This window comes from Drosophila ficusphila, unplaced genomic scaffold (genome assembly GCF_018152265.1).
Source record: "Drosophila ficusphila isolate 14025-0441.05 unplaced genomic scaffold, ASM1815226v1 contig_106, whole genome shotgun sequence".
Taxonomy (NCBI): Eukaryota; Metazoa; Arthropoda; class Insecta; order Diptera; family Drosophilidae; genus Drosophila; species Drosophila ficusphila.
In genome coordinates this window covers 5,520,616-5,540,722 of record NW_025063993.1, presented here as the reverse complement: position 1 = coordinate 5,540,722, position 20,107 = coordinate 5,520,616, and the positions used below count along the sequence as shown (strand labels likewise).

The 20,107-nt window shown below is 41.0% G+C and overlaps 3 protein-coding genes across 3 annotated transcripts; 2 read left to right on the top strand and 1 right to left on the bottom strand.

Annotated features, from left to right (window-relative positions):
• The first annotated feature begins 1,780 nt into the window (after window positions 1-1,780).
• LOC108099796 (C-type lectin domain family 3 member A-like) lies at window positions 1,781-2,611 on the top strand. The gene has a single exon (XM_017203424.2). It carries the CDS (start codon window positions 1,803-1,805, stop codon window positions 2,586-2,588), a length of 786 nt encoding a protein of 261 aa, XP_017058913.1. The 5' UTR covers window positions 1,781-1,802; the 3' UTR covers window positions 2,589-2,611.
• A 2,140-nt stretch (window positions 2,612-4,751) lies between these two features.
• On the bottom strand, window positions 4,752-5,576 carry LOC108099986. The gene has a single exon (XM_017203684.2). The coding sequence runs from the start codon at window positions 5,466-5,468 to the stop codon at window positions 4,839-4,841; it is 630 nt and encodes a 209-aa protein (XP_017059173.1). The 5' UTR covers window positions 5,469-5,576; the 3' UTR covers window positions 4,752-4,838.
• Window positions 5,577-18,951: 13,375 nt separating this feature from the next.
• On the top strand, window positions 18,952-19,514 carry LOC108099787. The gene has a single exon (XM_017203416.2). The coding sequence runs from the start codon at window positions 19,023-19,025 to the stop codon at window positions 19,353-19,355; it is 333 nt and encodes a 110-aa protein (XP_017058905.1). The 5' UTR covers window positions 18,952-19,022; the 3' UTR covers window positions 19,356-19,514.
• Window positions 19,515-20,107: the final 593 nt, after the last annotated feature.

The following is a 20,107-nucleotide window of genomic DNA, read 5'->3' as shown; positions in this document are numbered from 1 at the left end:
ACACACATGTTCCAAATGCAGAATAAATCGTAAATGAAAGGAGGTTTGGCTAACCGAAATTAAATTTTAAACGAAACGACTATAAAAAAATAAAAACAAGAAACGACCAATGACATTCAATTAACTTTTAACAAATAATCAAATCTTTTGAAATATAAAAGACTTTAATAAGAAAGAAAAATAATATGTTTTTAAAATATTTGCAACCCTGAGATAAGCGTATTTATGTTGGTTTATTATATTTATAAGCTACCATTATTTAAATTAATTACTTGTTGGAAATGACAACAAGATAATTTTGCGTACCGAAGATATCTGCGTTCCCAACATTGTATAACTCTTTTGCTATATATTTTTATACCCTTGCAGAGCAAGGAAGAAATCAAGTCGACCGATCAAAAACAACGGAGTGAGAATTTTTTTTTTCATTCTCTCGTATGGGAGCTAACCGATATAGTCGGCCGATCCGGCTCGTTCCGACTTATTTACTGCGTGCAATAACTACACACCTTTTGGGAAAGTCTTCAAATCTGAGAGACTAGTTTACATAGAAACAGAAACAGTTTACATAGAACAGAAGGACAGACGTACAGACGGATTTCGATTCAGATCGTGATGCTGATCAAGAATAGATATACTTTATAGGGTCTGAGGCACTCCTTCACTGCGTTGCAAACTTCTGACTGAAATTATAATACCCTTTGCTCTGCAAGGGTATACAAATTTATAACGTCGTTGTTTTTTTACTACCCTTACATCGAGAAAACAATTTCATAAAATCGGACAACTATATCTAAAAGCTACCATGGGAAAGATCAAAAAATCTATATAGAATAAACCTACATAAAATTATAACATCGTTCTTTTTCATCAGACAAGCATCATTTTAGGAACATAGAATTTTCTAATGTTTTAGGTCATGTGGGTGGAACCTTTTAAGTCTTCTTCTTCTTGGTCTGCTAATTAGCCTTTTCGCCAGGGAGTTGGGATGAGAGCCAAGGCGTCTGAAGTAGCTTTCAGCATGTGTTCGGCAAACATCGCCAATCTTAGGGATTTTGAGATCTCTTTCGATATCTCTCGTTCTCATGAACCAGGGGGCATTACTAATCGATCTCACAATCTAAGCAATCGTCAAAATGTAGAAACTGCATAGAAAGATCCGCATAGCTTCGATGTTGCTTAGCCTTTATCTATTTTGTTCGACATATTAGATGACTGCAAGATATATAAATCAGCTTCCTTCCTTGGCTTTCTATTTGCCCTGCGCGGCAACACTGTCATTAATTGTCATTGGTAATTCCTTTTTGCACTTTGCTTATCGCTGCCTGGCTTTTTTGTTGTATTGGGTACTCGCTTGCAGAAGGCACGGTCGCTGATCGCCTGCCTCTTCCTTTCGCTTATATAATTTCGCTTTTTAAAAAGGCACAGAAAAATCGGTCTGCCTGCCTAACCAACCCTAAACAAACATTAACTTTGTACATTTAAGGCCTTGGTGCCAGTTAAATAAATAAGTGTAAATTTAAACGAAAATTTGTGCGGCTTATTTTATTTGGGCACCACCACAGTTAATGGTTAATGAGAAAGCTCATGGACCCAACAAACAAATTTTATTAAAACAATGAGTGTTTTCATGCTTTAAGCTCTCACTGTTTTTTTTTACGAACTGATGGTGGCTTTTTCGATGAGCTTTTATTGATAACACCTATCAGTCTTATTCCAAATGCTCATCGGACTTAGGTAAGTAGATCCAGAATCAGTTCTGTTTAAACATTCGCGGGGTTCTCTGGTTATTCGGAATTAATATGTTGATGTCGATCACTTACTGGTTAGTTTTGTTCCTTTCATGGAACTCTTACGGATCCTTGGCCAATGACTCTTCGGTGTGTCTTTTGCACGACCAGCCCAACCAATGTGGAGCATTCTGCCTGCAGGCGCTAAGACCGATGATCGATCACATGGCTTTTCACCAGAGGAAGCTGAATGAGACGCAAGCGAAGCTGGACAGAATGGAGGGTCAGCTATCTAAGCTGGACAGAATGGAGGGTCAGCTATCTAAGCTGGACAGAATGGAGGGTCAGCTATCTAAGCTGGACAGAATGGAGGGTCAGCTATCTAAGCTGGACAACCTGCAGACAAAACTGGAGGCGATTGAAAGACAACTGTCAGCGATGCAAGAATTACCATCCAAAGCGAAAAAGGAACCCATAAATACGCATCTGTACGAACGGATTGGCTCGAAATGGATTTACGTCGAACGCAAAAATTGTCGAAATTGGGAGCAAGCTGAAGCGTTCTGCCGTGGGATAAACGGTCACCTGATCACAATCCAGAACGACTCCGAACTGAGAGCCGTGGGTGAAAAGTTGCTTGGATACGCTGACTACTGGCTGGGGATCAATGACGTGGCCAAGGAGGGCGAGTTTGTGTCCGTGGCTTCCGGGAAGCCAGCTCCCTTTCTCAAGTGGGAATACTTGCAACCCGACAACTGGAACGGAAAACAGAACTGCGTACTTATCCGTACCGGCAAAATGTACGACAGCGACTGCAGGAGTTATAAACTTTTCATTTGCGAGGCGACTTTTGATTAAAAGAAGTTGTGTGGTTATAATAAAAAGATTATCCAGGAATAAACATAAAAAGCGTTCTAGTTATGTTAAGATTTTATGTAAACCAACGAAATCCCTTCAACTTAAAAAAAAAACAAATAGTAATTGAGAGTTTTTTCTTCATTGGAAGTGAAAACAGACAATTGCGCATACTTTCTACAATTTCTGTGTCAAGTTGATAACCCCGCTACCCACATCCACAGATTGCTAAAGCCTTATCACCAATACCTGCCGTTTCATCGTAATTCTTGAGATAAACCCTCTGACATTGTTTTAAAAGCCGATGCCTTCGGCGGTTGAAGACTCCTTCACAACATGCTCTTTTTCCGTATGCTATGATTTTTAGTCAAACTTTATCCATATTTAAAACTTAAAAATTAGCAGTAGTGATTTGCTTGTTTTCAGCTCTGGCTCAATCAAATAAAACTGAGTCGCCAATCCACAGAATTTTCGGCACTGAAAAGTGAATCAGATTTTCATGTATTAACTTAGTACAGTATCAGAATTATAGACTCTTGTGATTATTTATTTAAATCACATTATAAATTTGAAAAAAATAAAACATTTCAGGGAAGTGTATTTAGAAAGCTTCAGAAATGAAATGTTCAGCATCCTCGCAAACGCTGTCGTACATTTCTGAGTTGTACAAACTGACGCAGCGATCGTTGTTGTTGAAGTTGTTCGGCTGTGTCGCTCGCCACTTGAAGAAGCCTGCTGGCCTTCCGGTGGCCACCGAGACGAACTGGCCCTGCTTGGCCAGGTCAGAAAGGCCCAGCCAGTAGGGAGTGTTCCTCTTCAGCTTACCCTCCAAGGCAGCGAGCTACGCCTCGTTCTGGATGGTGGCTAGGTGACCGCCCATCTGGAGGCAGGCTTCCTCAGCCAGGCTCCACTTCTGGCGACTGTTGTTCCCCACGCAGAGCAGCCGGTCCCCGATCCGCTCGAACTTGCTGTACTGAAGGTTTTTGTTGGCCTTGGCTGGCCTACAATGCGATCCACATTCGCCTACAGGACCTTTGAAGCAGCCTCCTTCTGCTCCAGCAGCTTCTCGGGGTTGCTCCCTCCCTGTCCACGGATGTCTTCCAAGTGTCCACGCTGGCCTCCAGCGAGCTTGGACAATCCTGTCCAGTTTCGCCTGGGTCTCGTTGAGTTTCTCTGCATCGCTAGTGCTGCTCCTCTGCTGGCGGTAAATGTGGCGGATCGTCGGCATCAGAGCGTTGAGGCAGTGCTCTCCACATTGCTTGTTCGGGTCCGTAAGCCTGCACACGGACATAATATCTCATGGGGATTACTTTGAAGGGGACAAAATAGATATTCATGAATAAATAAATAATTTTTGAAAAAAACACAAAATTCGCGATACTTTTTAAACACACCTCGTATGATTAATAGTCGAAAATATGAAAAATGAATAGAAAAATCTTCATAGTTTCGATGTTGTTTAGCCTTAATGCATTCTGATCGACATATTTGATGACTGATGTCATGATACATATGATGTATATAAGCCTCGGCTTGCCGAAGCTAGCTTCCTTTCTTGTTTTTCTTAATAAGCTTTTCGCCTTAGAAACAACAGTTAAAATAGGCAATCGAATTTTGTCTGCTATAAATTGAATATTTGGCGCTTAATGTCTTCCTCAGTCTTCCAAGTAAGCAGCACAATTTCGTATTTTCCAACCCAAGGAACATCCGAAAGGATAATCATCGCTAGGATACTTTGGCTTCCAGCGGTTCCCTACTCCAACTTAAATTGCACCAGCTTTCAGCTAATTTTAAAGACGAGCCGCAACACAAAAGCCTGAAGGACACAAAAAGCGGGCAAAACAAAAAGACGCTTGCAAAATATTTTGCTGTAGACAACATTAGATATTGTTTTGAGCTGTGCAGACATGGGCTGGCATTTTAGTTTTAGTTTCTGTTTCTGTTTCTGGTCGGAGTTTTGTTTCTGGCTCTGCAACTGCAACTGCTTCAATGTCTGTGTCTGTTTCTGTTTCTGTTTCTCAGTTCGCAGTTCTTTTGCCATTATTGTTATTGGGGGATGGCTGACAGTCTCCAACTGCCCTGTTATTGTTGGCCCGGCGCACAATGCGGCCATAAAAAGCCGGCAAAGCAAACAATTGAAACAATAAAACGGCTTTAAGGCCGGGATTTCGGGGAGGCAGCAGCAGATAGATAAAGGCAATTAGTGGCTGCCTGCAGTTTACTCAAAGTTTGAATCGGAACAGGATCGGCTGATCACTTGGCGTTGAACAAGGACTTGACCGTCTCGTCGGTGGTGTCGATGATCAGCTTGTAGTAGCCGGATCGCCGCAGGAGGCGCTCCTCGTCCTCGGCCACGCCGTAGATGTCCTCGATGGGCATCAGGATCTCGGACTCGTTCGGCAGGATCAGCTTGCGGGCATCCTTGCGGAACAGGGCCACCGCCTTGGCCATCTGGTTGTGGGCCCTCGCATAATGCTGGAACGTGAGGCTCTTCCTCTTGGCCGATATCTTCGACTGGATGCGATCCAGCCGGGCGATCAGGCGCAGCAGGATGAACCGCGCGTACCGATCCTTGATCTCCAGCAAGGACATCTCCCCACCGGTGTCGAGAACCGGTCGGAGGTAGACACTCAGGATGATGAACGCGAAGACGGCGTTGATCGCGAATATCAGCAGCAGGATCGCCAGCTGGAAGCAGTCGATGTCCTGCGAGAAGGCCTCCGCCAGGCTCTTCCAGGTCATCAGGTCGTAGTGGTGCATCCGCCACTGGTAGTGCAGGTAGGCGGTCACTGCCACGCCCACTCCGCTGTAGAGCGCTATGTACGGGTAGTTCACGAAGAAGAAGTCGTTCACGTGCACCCGCAACTTATGCCAGAGCTCCATTGTGTCCTGTGTCCCGTATCCCGTGTGTCCTGCTCTCAATGGGACTCCTGGCTGGTCGCTCAGACTAGTTTAAGGGTTTCGTTTCCGTTAATTTTGAAGCGGCGTTCCGAAAGGTTGAAACCTAATTTGAGTCTTCCGGCGGGTCTACTCAGTTGAGAGCGTCGTTAGAGTATAATAAAATCAAATTATTTTATGAGTTTTCAGTTTTGAGCTTTATAGGAAGGTATAGTTTTCTATAGGGGAAGGTTCAGCAAGGCTTGGGGATAAAATGGTTAATTAAGCAATCTGGAGAAGAATGACAAAGTGAAACGTATCTGCCCAAAACTTTCCAGAGTAAAATTTTTATAGATAACAGTGAAAATAATATAAAAACCTAACTCGAAATAAAATATTTGATTGGTTATTTGAATTTAAATAACTTAAGAAACACACGCTACTTGTTTGTTTTAATAACGTACAAATCCGTTAACAAACATTGTTTTTTTTGCTTCTTTAAATGAATACACTTCACTGCAATAACATTAAGTAAAAGTCATATATTAATAGGTTTTTGCTCTGCAAATAAATAATGATTTTCAGTAGTTTGTATTAAAATTGTTAATTATTTATCTTTTATTTTTTCTGGGTTCTCCGTAGAGCTACAGTAAATCCCATAACGGCAGTGGAAATATTATTGAATTGTTTGCATATTTCTTCAAGTGGCCACAACTACACTTAATTTTTAAATATTATATTTTACTGATAGCTTTGTTATTGACCAATAGTATAAGAGTTTTTTTTAGCTTTTTACCCTGCAACCAAAAGCCTTGTGGATGTCAAACAAGTTGGTTGTTCGAAAAGGCTTGATCGAACTTGTTCTGCCGGAAAGGTTTGAGCTTCTGTAGGGGTTTTTGTAGAAGTTTGAGCAGATTTGGGTATCACTCGAATAGCGTTATTTCTTCTCCTGCAGCATGCAACCGCATTTTGCTGCCACAACTCGATTGAAACCGCCCACGACTGCAACTTGACGTTGAAACCTGTGTTGCAACATCCTTAAAGTTTTTCGACCGCGTTTTATTCTACTTATTTTCAGCTTCAGGGCCCCGAAAATATCGAAAATATTCAAGTCCTTGTTGGGCGACAACATTTCGCTATCTCGGCTAACTTTTCCCCACACCCCCTTACCCCATTTTCCCTCTTCTACCCCCTTTTCCACCACCCTTAACCGATTTGAGACGTTGATAAGGCAGGCAAAAAAAACCGTAGCATACTTCTGAGCGCAATGCAATTTTCCATTTTCCGTGTTCCTTGGCTTTCCTTTTTCGCTGTTTTTTGCTGTTTTTCCCACTTTTTGGTTCCGTTCTTTGTGCTGTGCACTTATTATTGTCTCTTTTCGGTTGACTTTTTGCGCGGAGGCCAAAGTGCATGCAAAACTGCATTTTGTAGACGACAAGCCGAAAACCGAAAACTGCCAGCCAAAACGGAAATATTCAAAAATTGTTGGCGGAGTGGGTGGCAGTGGTCGGTGGGCGGTGGGTAGTGGGTGGGGTAGTGGGTAGTGGATAGTAGATAGTGGGAGGGGCAGCATATCTGGCAGCGCTTGGCCTTTCCCTCTTATGCATGTGAAAATGTGTGTGTGTGTGTGTGCGCGCGCTAATAAAAACGTAAAATTTAATGGTTACGGAAGGCACTAAAAAACAGGCTCACCAACAGAACCCAAGTCGCAGTTGCTGCCACGGCTGGAATACACTCGAAAAAAGTAGGGTTTTCTTATTAACTACAATTTAGTTCTTTGCAATTCAATAAGTGCTGAATAAAAACACACATGTTTAAAATTAACAATTATAATTAATTTTTCCAATGAAGAAACCTGCAATAATAAATTAATTTAAACTGAATTAAAAACGAAAATGTATCAAGTCTGAAATTTATATTTATTGAATTACAATAGAATACCATATACATATTGTTTATTCGTTCAATATTTAATTAATTTAGCAATTTAATTTAAAAATTGTAAAACAGTTCAGTTTTGTTAAATATTTGATCCAAGGTATGAAATCGAGAATTAAGTAATTTGATAAAAATAAATACATTTTGAAAGCGTAGATGCCCTAACAGACATATTTTTAAAAAGAATGCTGATTAGACATTTTTTTCTGAGTGCATCCGCAGTTGCCGCTGCACTGGTGGTGGTGCAAGCAGTGGTCTTTGGTTGTGTGAGTAGTGGCGCTGGCGATAACCAAGCAACGAACCACAACCGCACCAAGGGCGCGGGGAAAACCAGTCGATGGGCAAAACTGTAACTACGCCAACCGCCGCCGTCCTTGCCGCTCTGCCACTCCTCTGCCACCCCCCTTACCACCTCCTCTGCCAACCCCCTTTGCCACCCCCTTTTGCCACCTCATTTTGCCACCGCCGACGCAGTGGAGCGCCCATCCGTGCACGTCAAACGCAGACAACTTGAAAAATGTAGAGACAGCGCCGCAGTATAGTTGAAACACGCCAAAAAATATGCAAAAGTAAAATAAAACAGGCGCAGACACAGAGACAGACAAACGCATTTGGGCCCGGCGAAAAGCAGGCCCAAACCAGCCACTGCCGCCTACAAACTACCAACACCCAACACCCAACGCCCAACATTCGACATTTGCCGTTAAAGGTTTTTCGTTGTTGCTGTTTACACTCGATATACTCATCTCCGCCAAAAAAGGGAGCGTTGGGGTGTATAAGACCAGGTTTTAATGCGTGGCCGATATACTAATCTCTTTTAGGCCCTTTTCAAAGCGACAATATTATATCTGTTTCTTCAAAGTCGAGTTAAGTCTATATTTAAATAAATATATATTGGCTACGACATGAAAATAAAAGAAGTATTATTTTGATTGCTTAACAAATATTACAATTTTTTAGGGAAAATTCTCTCTCTTGTTAGATATTAAATACCAATCTCCATTATTAAATTTTATAAAGTTAGGTAAAACATTTTTAAATATTTATATTTTGGCATTTTTTTTTCTTTTTTTTTACTCTTTTGGCTAATATATCCTGTTTTTATTTCGCACGCCGGCAGCACTATTTTCTGTCAACTTTATTTTGTTTTGTTATTTGGCAGCGCATTGCACAATATTTTGCAGCAGGCAGTTTTTGCCCCCTTTTTCCGGAGGGTCCTCCCTTCATTCCGTCCACTTGACAGTGTCACGGAGAAAGGGAGGAGGAAAGGGGAGAGGAAAAGGGGGAGGAGAAGGAGGAGGGGCACTTTCAGCAGCTGGAGTTGAAAAGTCAGTTGTCGCTGGGAGAAGGAAAGTTATGTGGCCCGGCTGTTGAATTCGGCGGCAAAGGACTCTAAAAGCTAACTGAATGGACAGTAATTTGCGCGGCCAAACGAGTCCACAAAGGCTCCAGGTTCCAGGTTCCAGGTTGCAGGTCCTGCGTCCTTTGGCCCCCTCCTCTCCGACCCCCAAAATGGATGGACGCCTGCTACTGTAATTAGGTTTGTCGCTGACCAGACCCACATGGCATCGAATCGAGTCCCACGAAACGATTCCATTCGATTCGATTCGATTCGATTCGGGTTGAATCGAGTCAAAGTCACCGCCATTCGGCCAAAGTGTGCTGTAAATAATTCACAATTGTGCGACGCATTCGAATTTCGCACTCGCACACTCGACGGCGGAAATGTTTGCCTTGTTTACAGCGCAGTGCATAAATTTGCAATTGCACGCACACAGATGCACTGCATACAGATACAGATACGAATACATGCTCAGATACAGATACAGATACCGAAGCAATGGTGCGTGCACTTCCGCCGGGCGGGAAAAAAGGGAAAAGGCGCTTTTCCGGGGAGGGGGATGGGGGCAGCAGTCAAATTAGGCCTACCCCCGGCCAAAAAGTCCAACAACACATTTTCGTAGCTAACAACATTTTCAAGTTATATCGTTACGTGTGAGCGGCCTTTCGCTGCTTTTGTCTGCATTTTCGCTCGCTCCTCGGCGTCCTTGGCTCTGCCATTGTATTATGCTGCCTCCGTTCAGTTGCCGCACGCATATACTGAACAAAAATACGGGGTCGTATTTTTTATCAAAAACACCTCTGAAATTAGTTTACAGGTGGGGAAAAACAGGGTTCTGTTAAAAGTTTCTATTGTTAACTGTAATTTTGTCAACGTTACACATCTTTTTACGAATATAAACTTTTTTCAAGCTCTTAAAATTGTTAAGGTTATTTATTTACCAAAAAATTAAAAAAAAAAATTATTTTAAAAAGGGATCATACATTTTTATACATTTCTGGAAAAGTTAGATTTATTTTATATTAGAATTTAATTTATTTATTTTATTATTAAAAAAACAACATTATATTGTCGTTTAAAGGGATAAAGTAATCTTTAATTAATTTATAATTCAACTTAAAAAGAAGAACCCATTCTGTGTGAATTACATTTGTTGGTATTACAATTTTTAAAAGTATAGCGGCAATATAAATCAAACGAACTTAAGATTTTAATACTCTTCAATGTTATAATGCAAGAAAAATATCAATAAAATTATATTTAAATATATGTATACTGTTTTCATGTTTGCTGTAGAGAATTTGCCATAATTAATATATTTTTTTCTAGCATTTAGGTAAACAAAATTTTAAAACATAAAATATATAACAATAAATGTTTAATTTTATTTCAAGTGCAGCTGCAAACACGAGCATGGCCGTCGCCTAGCCTTGTCTATTTAGCCGCCTGCATACAAAATGCACATAAATTGTCATGTTCCGAGAGCAGAAGAGACACTCTCCAGAGGGGAAGGGGCAATGGAGTGGGGGTAGGGGAAGAGGGGTAAGGGATAAGGAGGGGCTTTGGGGGCCAAAGGGGACGCGGTGGCTCCACGGCCATGTGCCGAGCATATTTATATTGATTTTCGCGCCTGGGATTGGCATTTGGGGGCCATGCGTCGGCCGCCAGCTTGTTGTTATGTACTTTGGCTTTTCAATTTCGGCTCGTTTTCCTCGTTTGCTCGCCCCATTCACTTTTTTTTATTGTGTTTTGTGGGTGCACAATAAATTGAGCCGAAATTGCATCAGCGAAATTAACAGTTTCATGTACGTTAATAGACTTTTGCAGTGTCCCGGGCGAAAACCACCACCCACATCATTGCGGGCTGGGGCAGTCTGCTCGTGGCAGTGGTTTGGGCCCCATTAGGTCGGGGCTTTTTAATTATGGCCAAAAGAGCGCTCTGTGCCGCTTAAATCGGAATTTTCGGGTATAGGACATTAACTCGCTTGATGCGGCTAACAGTGGCTTAAATAAATCTACTGGTGGTATTTTCTGACATTTGTGCTTTCCTGCATAATAACACAGAATTTTAAGGGGTTATATACCTTTTTGAGCGAAAAAAATGAGGGAACTTTGGATTTTTTTTTCAGGTGTGTAGCAATTATTTTATGATACTGAGGTTATTATTTATTGATAGTACATGTTTTTATAGACACAACAAACGTTTGTTCTTAAAAAAATATAAATAACTTTCGAAGTTATGGCAATTCTCTCATAACCCTTTTTTTGTTATAGCGGCTTGCGGTGACCACGATGGAAGTCCAGCGGGTCAACTAAAATCAATAAACCAAAAAATTTTTATTAGTTTAGTATTATTTCTAGTTCGTCATTGAATTACTTCAAGAATTTTTGTTTTTTTCTGCATACAGTAACAATTTTTTAAAAAAATTGAATTTTCGAGCTCTAAAAATTTTATTAAAAATTTCTTATCTGCAAAATCGAAATTGCCGCATAAAAACTGATTCAATGACGAACTCGGCACAATCATTACGAATATTTAAAAAAAAATTGAAGAAGATCGATCAAATAGTTCTTGTGCAATCGCGGTCACAGCAAAGGCACTTTTGGAAAAAAACGACTTTGAGATAATCGCATTCAAAGTTTTACGTTGCGTTACAAAGAGTGACGAACCGCGCCTCAAAAGGCTGTTTTCTTATCGAACTATTATTCGGATCTCTTCAAAAATTTGGGAAAATGTTCTCTAGGGGATATACTTTAGGATTCAGCTAAAAAAAAATTTTCGTTTTTTTGGAAAAAAAAAAGGTATATAACCCCTTAAGTTCGGCATGACTACAATTTTATGAAAGCATAGGTTTTACTCTCACTTTATTGTCATTACCAGTTAAAAACATATTTTATTTCCGTTACTTAGTAAACTAAGTAAAATATTTAGAAGGATAGTTTTAATTATAAATTTAGTGTGTAGATCAATTATATGTTTTGGGTAAAATAATTTAAGTTATAATGCTTAAAGTAAATTTTAAAGGGGGGGTTCATTGGACAATTTAAACTGCTTGAAATAAATATAATTTAATAATAATTATAAAAGAAAAATCAAAAAGTGTTTTCATTAGATTATTGGTTATTATTACAAGAAAAGGTTTTTTTTTTCTGCGAAATTTTAAATAAGTTAGAAAATAGCAATTTGTCATGGTTTTTTTTTTATGGCCACGAAATAAGTACATGATTCCATATCCTTTGCCATATGAAAATTGTACCAAGATTTTCTTTTCGACCAGAGTGCGTTTCCGAATCGAACTTTAAGTCGCAAAACCGAGCACAAATGGAACAGTAAATCATTTGGAACTCATAAAGTAAGGAGCCCACACACAATGTGCATTATAATGCTCCCTGCAGTTTGGCTCATTAGGTCGCCCGGCTTGCCATTTGCGATATTTGCACCAGGACCAGGACCAAAACCAGGATACGGAGTTACGCCCCCGATCCAATTCACTACCGGCCGGCAGAGCAGAATTTTGCATGGGTAATTAATCTGGAGGGATCTCTCGGATGGCGCTCCTCCTGGCCATTAAAAGTATGCTGCTCGGCAATTTCTGAAATTTTAATATGCCAAACGAACTAACAATAAGCAAACCACTTAGTTACTTCTCACAGCCATGGCTAATTTGCTTTGTTCAGCTGCTCCTTTGCAGCTGGAAAATGGAAATGAAGCTTCGCTTTGGAGCTTGGCAGAAGCCGAAGCAGAAGCAGAGGCAAAAGCTAGGTTTGGTAGCCACTTGAAATATGCAAAATTTGTAATAACCTCAAGAAGGAAGTGGCAGGAGATCTAGATTGCGGACTGCAGGGACTAAAGTAAGGGGAGGCGAAAGGGACGAAACCGAAACCAGGCAGCCAACTCACGCAATCGGCAACGTGTCGCATTTGTAGTTAGACATAATTGTTAATTACCCGAAACCATTACCACATTAAAGGCCATAAAATGCAACACTAATTGCTTCATGCCACCTCGGCAAGGCAGGGCAATGCACTGACCGAAAATTGAGTAAGAAGGCAATATAAAAAATTACAGGGAAAAAATACGAAAAATATCTAATAACATGAGCTGCAAGAAATGTTAATGATTCGCAACCAAATTATGATTTTATTTTAATTGCAATTCTATAATTGAATAGATTATGATTGAGTCTGAAATATATTGAAAAAATAATAATAATAACTTTTATATTCAGCAAAGAGTGTTAAGAGTTGCACTTTTCTTTTTCTCTCAGTGCAATTGGCTCGTTGAACACTAGGCGAGCGTTTTCTATTTGATTATGCAGGCAGTGCTCCTTTGTTATGGTTCTGGCCGGGTTTGGAGCTTGTGTGTGCCGCAACGTAATATGCAGCAGCAACAATAGTTTCGGCCTCATCATCATGCTGCGGATCGGGCTCCTTTTTCAGCTCGATTCCCCATAGTTCAGGCCAGGCAATGCCAAGCCATGCCGTGCCATGCCGAGCAAACATTGCCATTCGGCGGCAGGCATAGTCATCGTCACCAAAGCTGCACATGCCATATGATTAATATTTCAAAATTACACTGACATGCAAAGTGTCAACTCATTGCGAGAGACGCCGCCGGCAGCACTTGGCACTTGCCACTTGCCACTCCGGCACTTTGGCACTTCGGGAGTTCGGGAGTTTGGTAGTCCGGGAGTACGGAATACGAACTGCGGACCGTAGAGTGCTGATTCCGGACTCCTGCCACGCCCACCTTTCCACACATTTAGAGCACAAAGCGCTGACAATGTGCGAGTGCAGGCAGGAAAAATGGGGAAAACGTTTTGTAACAATTCACTCACAGGTGGCGCGGAGAGCAAATAGTAGGCGTGAAAATCGCGAAATAAGTGAAATATTTATTAGCCCCGGCACATCGCAGTCACGCGTTCGGAGCACGCGATTAAATTGGAATTACCGAGAGAGAGGAGCAGCCCCCTGAGAGGTTATCCGAGTGGGCGTGGCCCGTAATTTAATCGAGTTTATAAGCACCCATGTACGTCTTGATAAACGCAATCGCAATCCCATTTACTCATGCGCAGCAACCGATTCCCACAAAAAAAGGCGGTGGAAAAGGAAGGGAGTGGGAATATAATGAAGGAGCAAGGACGAAAAAAGAAGGAGGCGCAGGACTAAAGAGGAACAGGAGCAGCTTCATCAATGCCAAGCATTAATCGATTATGCTTGCTGACTTACATAATTGCATTTTTCCCATTCGAGCAGTTGTGAATGGAAACTAAAAGCAGATCGACCCATAATTGAATCAACAATAGTTGCTGGTAAGGGAAGTACTTTTATGCTCTTACCTGTATTTATTTTATCATTTCTAACATTTTATTTAAGTGGTTTAAAGATAGTAAATACGCAACGCTTGGCATCTTATTAAAGTGTTGAAATTCCCTATTATATATTTAAGATTGCTTTTATCTTGTATGTCATCCACTACTATAAATACTTTGGAATATCTATTCCTACCATAAATTACGGCCCGTAAAAGTGTAGCTTTAATTTGGAGAATCTCGACCGCAAATCACAACGTTAATGTGGCATGTGCATCGATTATTGCGATATGCCTGTCCTCGGCGGACCAATCATCATCCTTGTGGCAATCGAAGGAGCGGCAGCCGCAACGAGGAGAGAAAATGGCTGGGAAAGCAATTGAAGCGTTTTTAATTGATTTCTCCTCTCAAGTTTCGCCGCAATCGCATTTATCAGCCTGCCGTTTGCGGCTTGTCTTGCGTAACCGATCGGAATTGATGCCACTGATTTATATAATCTTGCCCAACTAATCTCGCCCAGTAGTTGCCACGGGCCAGCTCGCAATTAACACGACTCGACGCGCATACACAAAACGCCAAAATACTGAATGCTAAATGCTAAATGCCATGCGGCAAATAGCAAACCAGATCCCAATCCCAGTCCCAATCCTTTCGGGCCTGAAATATTGGCCTAGCGATTTGACATATTGCCAACAAAGGAACTCATTATCTGTGCATTAAAATGGGACACGAACCGCTTTGGTTGTTTGCCTTTTCTGTTCGCTCGGTACTCCCCTTCCTCGGCATGTGTGTCACGCTTATAAAACACATTTATCATAACTAATCCTTTGGGTTTTCGGCTGCCATGCCTCCGGATCCGGATCCTGATCCGACCCCCACTCCACCCCCTTCTCCATATCCTTTTCCGCCCACACCACCACCGCAGCTCTGTCACCGATAACACTTTGAATAATAAATAAATACAAGCAACGACATTTTGGCAAAGGCAACTGCCAGACGGCCAGACAACGCCGGCCGATTTTTAATGCAAACGATTATCATGTAAGGCAATATAAAAATAAATTGCAGCCCGCCAACAAAAAAAGGCAAAAATCAGAAATAGCGCCAGGACATGGGAAATGGAAGGGATGCTGGCCACATTTGTTCCCTTGGAGTATACACAGAGGAAAATTCAAATGAGTTGTTTTTCGGAGTTTTTTATTAACAGTTTTTCAACAAAATTTTGTTTATATTTAAATTAATTAAATGATACTAATTTATTTATTAAACGAATATAATAAGTTGGAAAGAACCTTTGGCATTAGCACTTAGGTAATAATACTGTATCGTTTATATACTAAACAATAAGTTATCAAAATAAATAGTTTTTTTAACAAATTCTGGGTTAATTGAAATAAATATTTAGAAGTACTTACAAAATTGTTTATATTAGGATAACAAAATGCAAAGAGAAATATATAATTCTTCCTTTGGCACATTGAATTCATAAAATTGTCTAACTAGAGATTAATTTAAAGATATGTATATACATTTTTAAACATTTATGCATATGTGGGTCAAAGGCCATAAATTAAGTCATAAGTCATTTCGTTTATCCTGCTTATAATTATTCAGTATACTCTCTTATTAAAACCAATTAAGATAGGTAAATATGTTGTTTTTTACAGCTAAAAATATAATTTAAGTATGCCACAGGCAGAAGTTATGCGCCCACGAAAGACGTTAATATTTATGGGCTCTCCTGGTTTTTTGGTTTAATTTCTCTCCGTATATCTCCTGTTCCTGATAGGCATCGGAGTCTCGGGCCGACTTGCTGGCAAGGACCCAGGCCGCCGCTAATAACACACAGCAAGGACGACACTTTAGCCCCAAAACGGAGGACCTCCGAGTGTCTCCCTCGACTGCGAGTCCAACTCCGGCAACCTCATCAGTTCCAGTTCGAGATCCTTTGGTCTCGGTCTGAGGACGAGATCCTGCTGGTTGCTGTTGCCTTTTGGCAGCATTTAAATAAATTTCACACGTACATGGAGGCCAGCGGTTGGTGTTTGTGAAGGAGCGGAATGAATGGCCGGAATACGGAATACGGAATATGGAATACACACAAGGCTCGATGCTGGCTGGCTGTTGCTGTTGGCGACAGCACTTGGCTTCGACTGCCCTGGTAGCCATTAAAGCCAATTGCCCACAAAATCATGCCCGATATCATAATTGCTCTTCGTGGTTTTTACACCCCGTGATTCCATCGTGGAATGCAAGGCATACAAGGTTTTAACGCAGTACGTTTCACAAGCTGGTCAGTGCCTAATCAAATAATGCAAAAACATAATAATATGTTGTACAAATATAAGCTTTGTTTCCTAAATAAATAGATAAACTTTTAGCAAAAAGAAGTAAAATAATATAATAAAATCATCTCTATTCTCTTTGGGTGTTAATCATATTAGAGTTTTTAAAGAAGGTTACATAAAAAATTTAAAACATACACCGCTTGTAAGTTATCCATATATGGATATATACATATGTATATATAAAGGGGAAATATACAAAATGCAAGAAAAAGTCATGCAATTATGATTGTAATTGTATATATAAATATTTTCCTATTTAACCGAGAAGTTTTACTTTAATTATTCGGTTGATTCACACAGTTAACCAAAAGTTAGAGCGCTCGTTAGTTATTGTATTGTACTATAAACCCAGCAAAAGCAAATTATAAATGACTCTGAAACAGAATATTATCTCTGAAAACTGTAGGGTAGTTCCGAGTCTTCTACTCCCCGAAGTGCTGAAATCGATGTTCAGCATCGTTTAGTTAGCGCCAACGGGCAGTGCAATGGTTAAGCGAGTTGGACGAGCGAACCCCGAGCTCCCGGCTTCTATAAAATATTGTTTATTCAGTCCGGGAAAACTGGCAGTGAAAGGAAGCACGGGGATCACGAGGGGAGTGAATCGCAGCTGCGATAAATTTAAACACTTGTAGTGTTGTAGTTGCTGTTGCAAAATTTATTAGAAACACTTTGTGGTTGTGTGGGTTTTTTGCATGCGTAGCCGATGGCCCTATTAACGTCTCATGGCCAGTTGCAAATAGTTTTATTGAATTTGCGACACCAAGAAATCTAAAATCTAAAGCTTTGTCTTTATAAGAAAAGATTTCTCTCCTTTTTTGTGGATTCTTTATCGATCAAGCGTTGTTGCCAAAGCAAGGAAGTTCAAAGTGCAGTCGGGATGCCCATTTCGTTTGTTTTGGCCACTTGAATTCGCGCCAAGTTAATTAACACTAACGGCCCGGTCCAAACTAAACAAGGATTGCTCCTCCGCGAGGATGCCTCGAATGCTCGAATGCTAATGAAACGTTCGCTGCATAAATTTAATTGTTTATCTGCCGTCTGCGCTGGCTGAAGGCCAGGACCGCTTGAATGCCTTTTGGCTGGCATCATGTGGGGAAAAAGCCCGAAAAACAACCGGAGATAGAGTGAGTAGGAGCCGGAGAAAGAGCCGGAAACTGGAGTTCGGAGTGGAGTTCGCAGTGGAGGCGAGCATATGGCGCACTGAGTGTTTGGCAAGTCATTGGCAATGCCGATGCCACGATGATGACTTTTAAACTTTCTATTAAACTATAACAGCGATGATAGATGAATAATAAAAGCGCCAAATACATAATAAAAAAGTTTAGCGTCATTGGCGACAGGCGGTTTGGCTTTTCCTGCCACTTCGAGGCCCATCAACTAGCTGCTTTCGCCTGAAATCAGTCAGCCATATTTGCTCATGGAAGCTCACTGAGAAAACTATTGCAACAGAACATGTATGATCGTAAAAATATATTTAAGTAACAAATATTTTTTCCCTCAGAAAACATAAATAGTAAACTTCATAATTGGGGAAAGCTTATCCTTTGAACTATTTAATAATCTTAAAAAGCAGCATGCAAAATCAATTTAAATAAAACCAAAAAATGTTGATTAACTTACAAATATTTGGATAATCTTTATTTCATTTTTTTGGACTTCATAAATTCAATAATAATTTCTATGAAATTGGGTATAGGAAAAATGGAAATAAGAAACTGAAGTTTACTTTATTTTTTCCCAGTTCAGTGAGGAAAATCGGTGTGCTGCAGACGAAGACTGATGCTGCTGCATTTGCGGTGCGAGTGCGTGCCTCGCATAAGTTAGAAACGTTAACGGCGGCAGGACGAAGGACGAAGGACGAGCTGGCTGGCAGGAGGAGGAGCTGGAACCGAGCCTGGATGGCAAACTATGGCAGCACAGGAGATCGAACAGATTGATGAGTTGTTGAAAAATGGCAAACTTAAACAACAATTCTGCTCCGCAGAACGAGGAGCATGGGAATGACTAACGATGAGCAGAGAGTGCGGTCCTTGTGCGAAATTTCACATTTGGTTAGGCCATCAAGTTCAGGAAAAGCGAAAACCAAAGGAAAAGCGGAGCATCGAACGGCGGAGGTGAAGCCACGTTGAGCATGAGCAAATGTATAATAAATTTGGGATTTACACATAAAATGAAAAAATTTCCGGCTTTATAGAGCTTTTTTATGTGTGGAATATACGTTTTTTTCAGACTGGTTAAACTTGACATTTAACTGCCAAACTAGCACATAAAAAACTCAGTAATGGTGTACAAATTCAAATAAAAAGTTCTATATGATTTACATTTATTTGGTATTTTTTGGTACTGCTTTCATTTTAATTAATATTTGTTCTGTGAACTAATATGCTTGTTCAAGTTATCAGTATATATTTTGATGTTTAATTAATTTTCACAATACAGATCTCAAAGTAAAGCTTGCATTAATGAACAATAAACTTACCAAAGCATATATTATCCCCTCTTAAATAAATGTTTTTGAATGATCTACAACCTTTCTGTCCCAGTTGACCTTGCGTTCGACTTCCAGACCTTCGTATAAAATCAAGTTTTGCATGTTTTGAGTGGCGGCATCTCGGAAACAATGAGCCTGGACTACAGGAGCTGGCTGCTGCAGCGGCTTCTGGCCTTCTACCACTCGATCTACTTCTACGCGTCGCTCTTCTCGCTGGGATACTGCTTCCTGCTGTACCAGGCGAGGGAAAGGATCTACCAGATGGAGCTCTCCTGGGGCAGGATCTCGCTGGTCTACAGCTGCGCCGGGGTGCTGGCCATGATGCTCACCCTGGTGGTCTACTACGCCTGGGTGGCCACGAGTCTGGTTTGGCGGCAGTACTGCATCCACAACCGCGCCTTGCAACGCAGCCGCTTCCTGTTCAACTTGTACAGGAAACAGCAGGAGGGGAAATTAAAGTAGCAATGCGATCCGATTAATCCCCGAATTGCTACCAATAAATTAACCAGTTTGGCACTAAATGGGCGCTGGTAGCACGGCAATATGCAAATCGTTTAATCAAAATGTAAATGCAAATGCGAAAAATTAAAATGTTCTCTCGTCAGAAGTCGCGCAAACAGACATTTTGTAAATATTATTATAACATCCCCCCGCTTTCTTCACTTTCTTTTTTTATGTTTTGCGTGTGTGTCCATTTATTTATATTTTGTGGGGTCGTTTATGATTTTTTTTTTGGCTCCCTTTTTACTGCTGCATGGCGATAAATTTGCATTTAAATCACCGCCACCCCCGCCAATTGGTTGTGTGCGCTGTCCTGCTTTTTCGGGGCTCGCTCCCCAACGAGACAATGGAACCCACTACCTGCTATATGTATAAAGATACATATATCTGCATGCATAGTCGGGCGTTATTAACCACAAAGTGTCACATGATTTTATTCTGCTCCATGCCGCTCCGCTCGGCGTGCATTTCACCTGCAGCTTGCTTTTTGCGCCCATTATTTTCGGGCTGACTTCTGTCCGATGTTAAACGCTGATAAGCTCCAAAGGACATTTTCGAACATAAAATAGCCGTAAGTAGCACTTGTCTAGCGAGTGGCAGGGAGTGGGGAATCGGGAGCCAGGACTCCTTGGACTCCAGGACTTCGGGACTTGAGGACTTCAGGACTGCACTGCAGTGCAGTTAGGCGAGTGCAGCTGGGATTGCAATCGCCA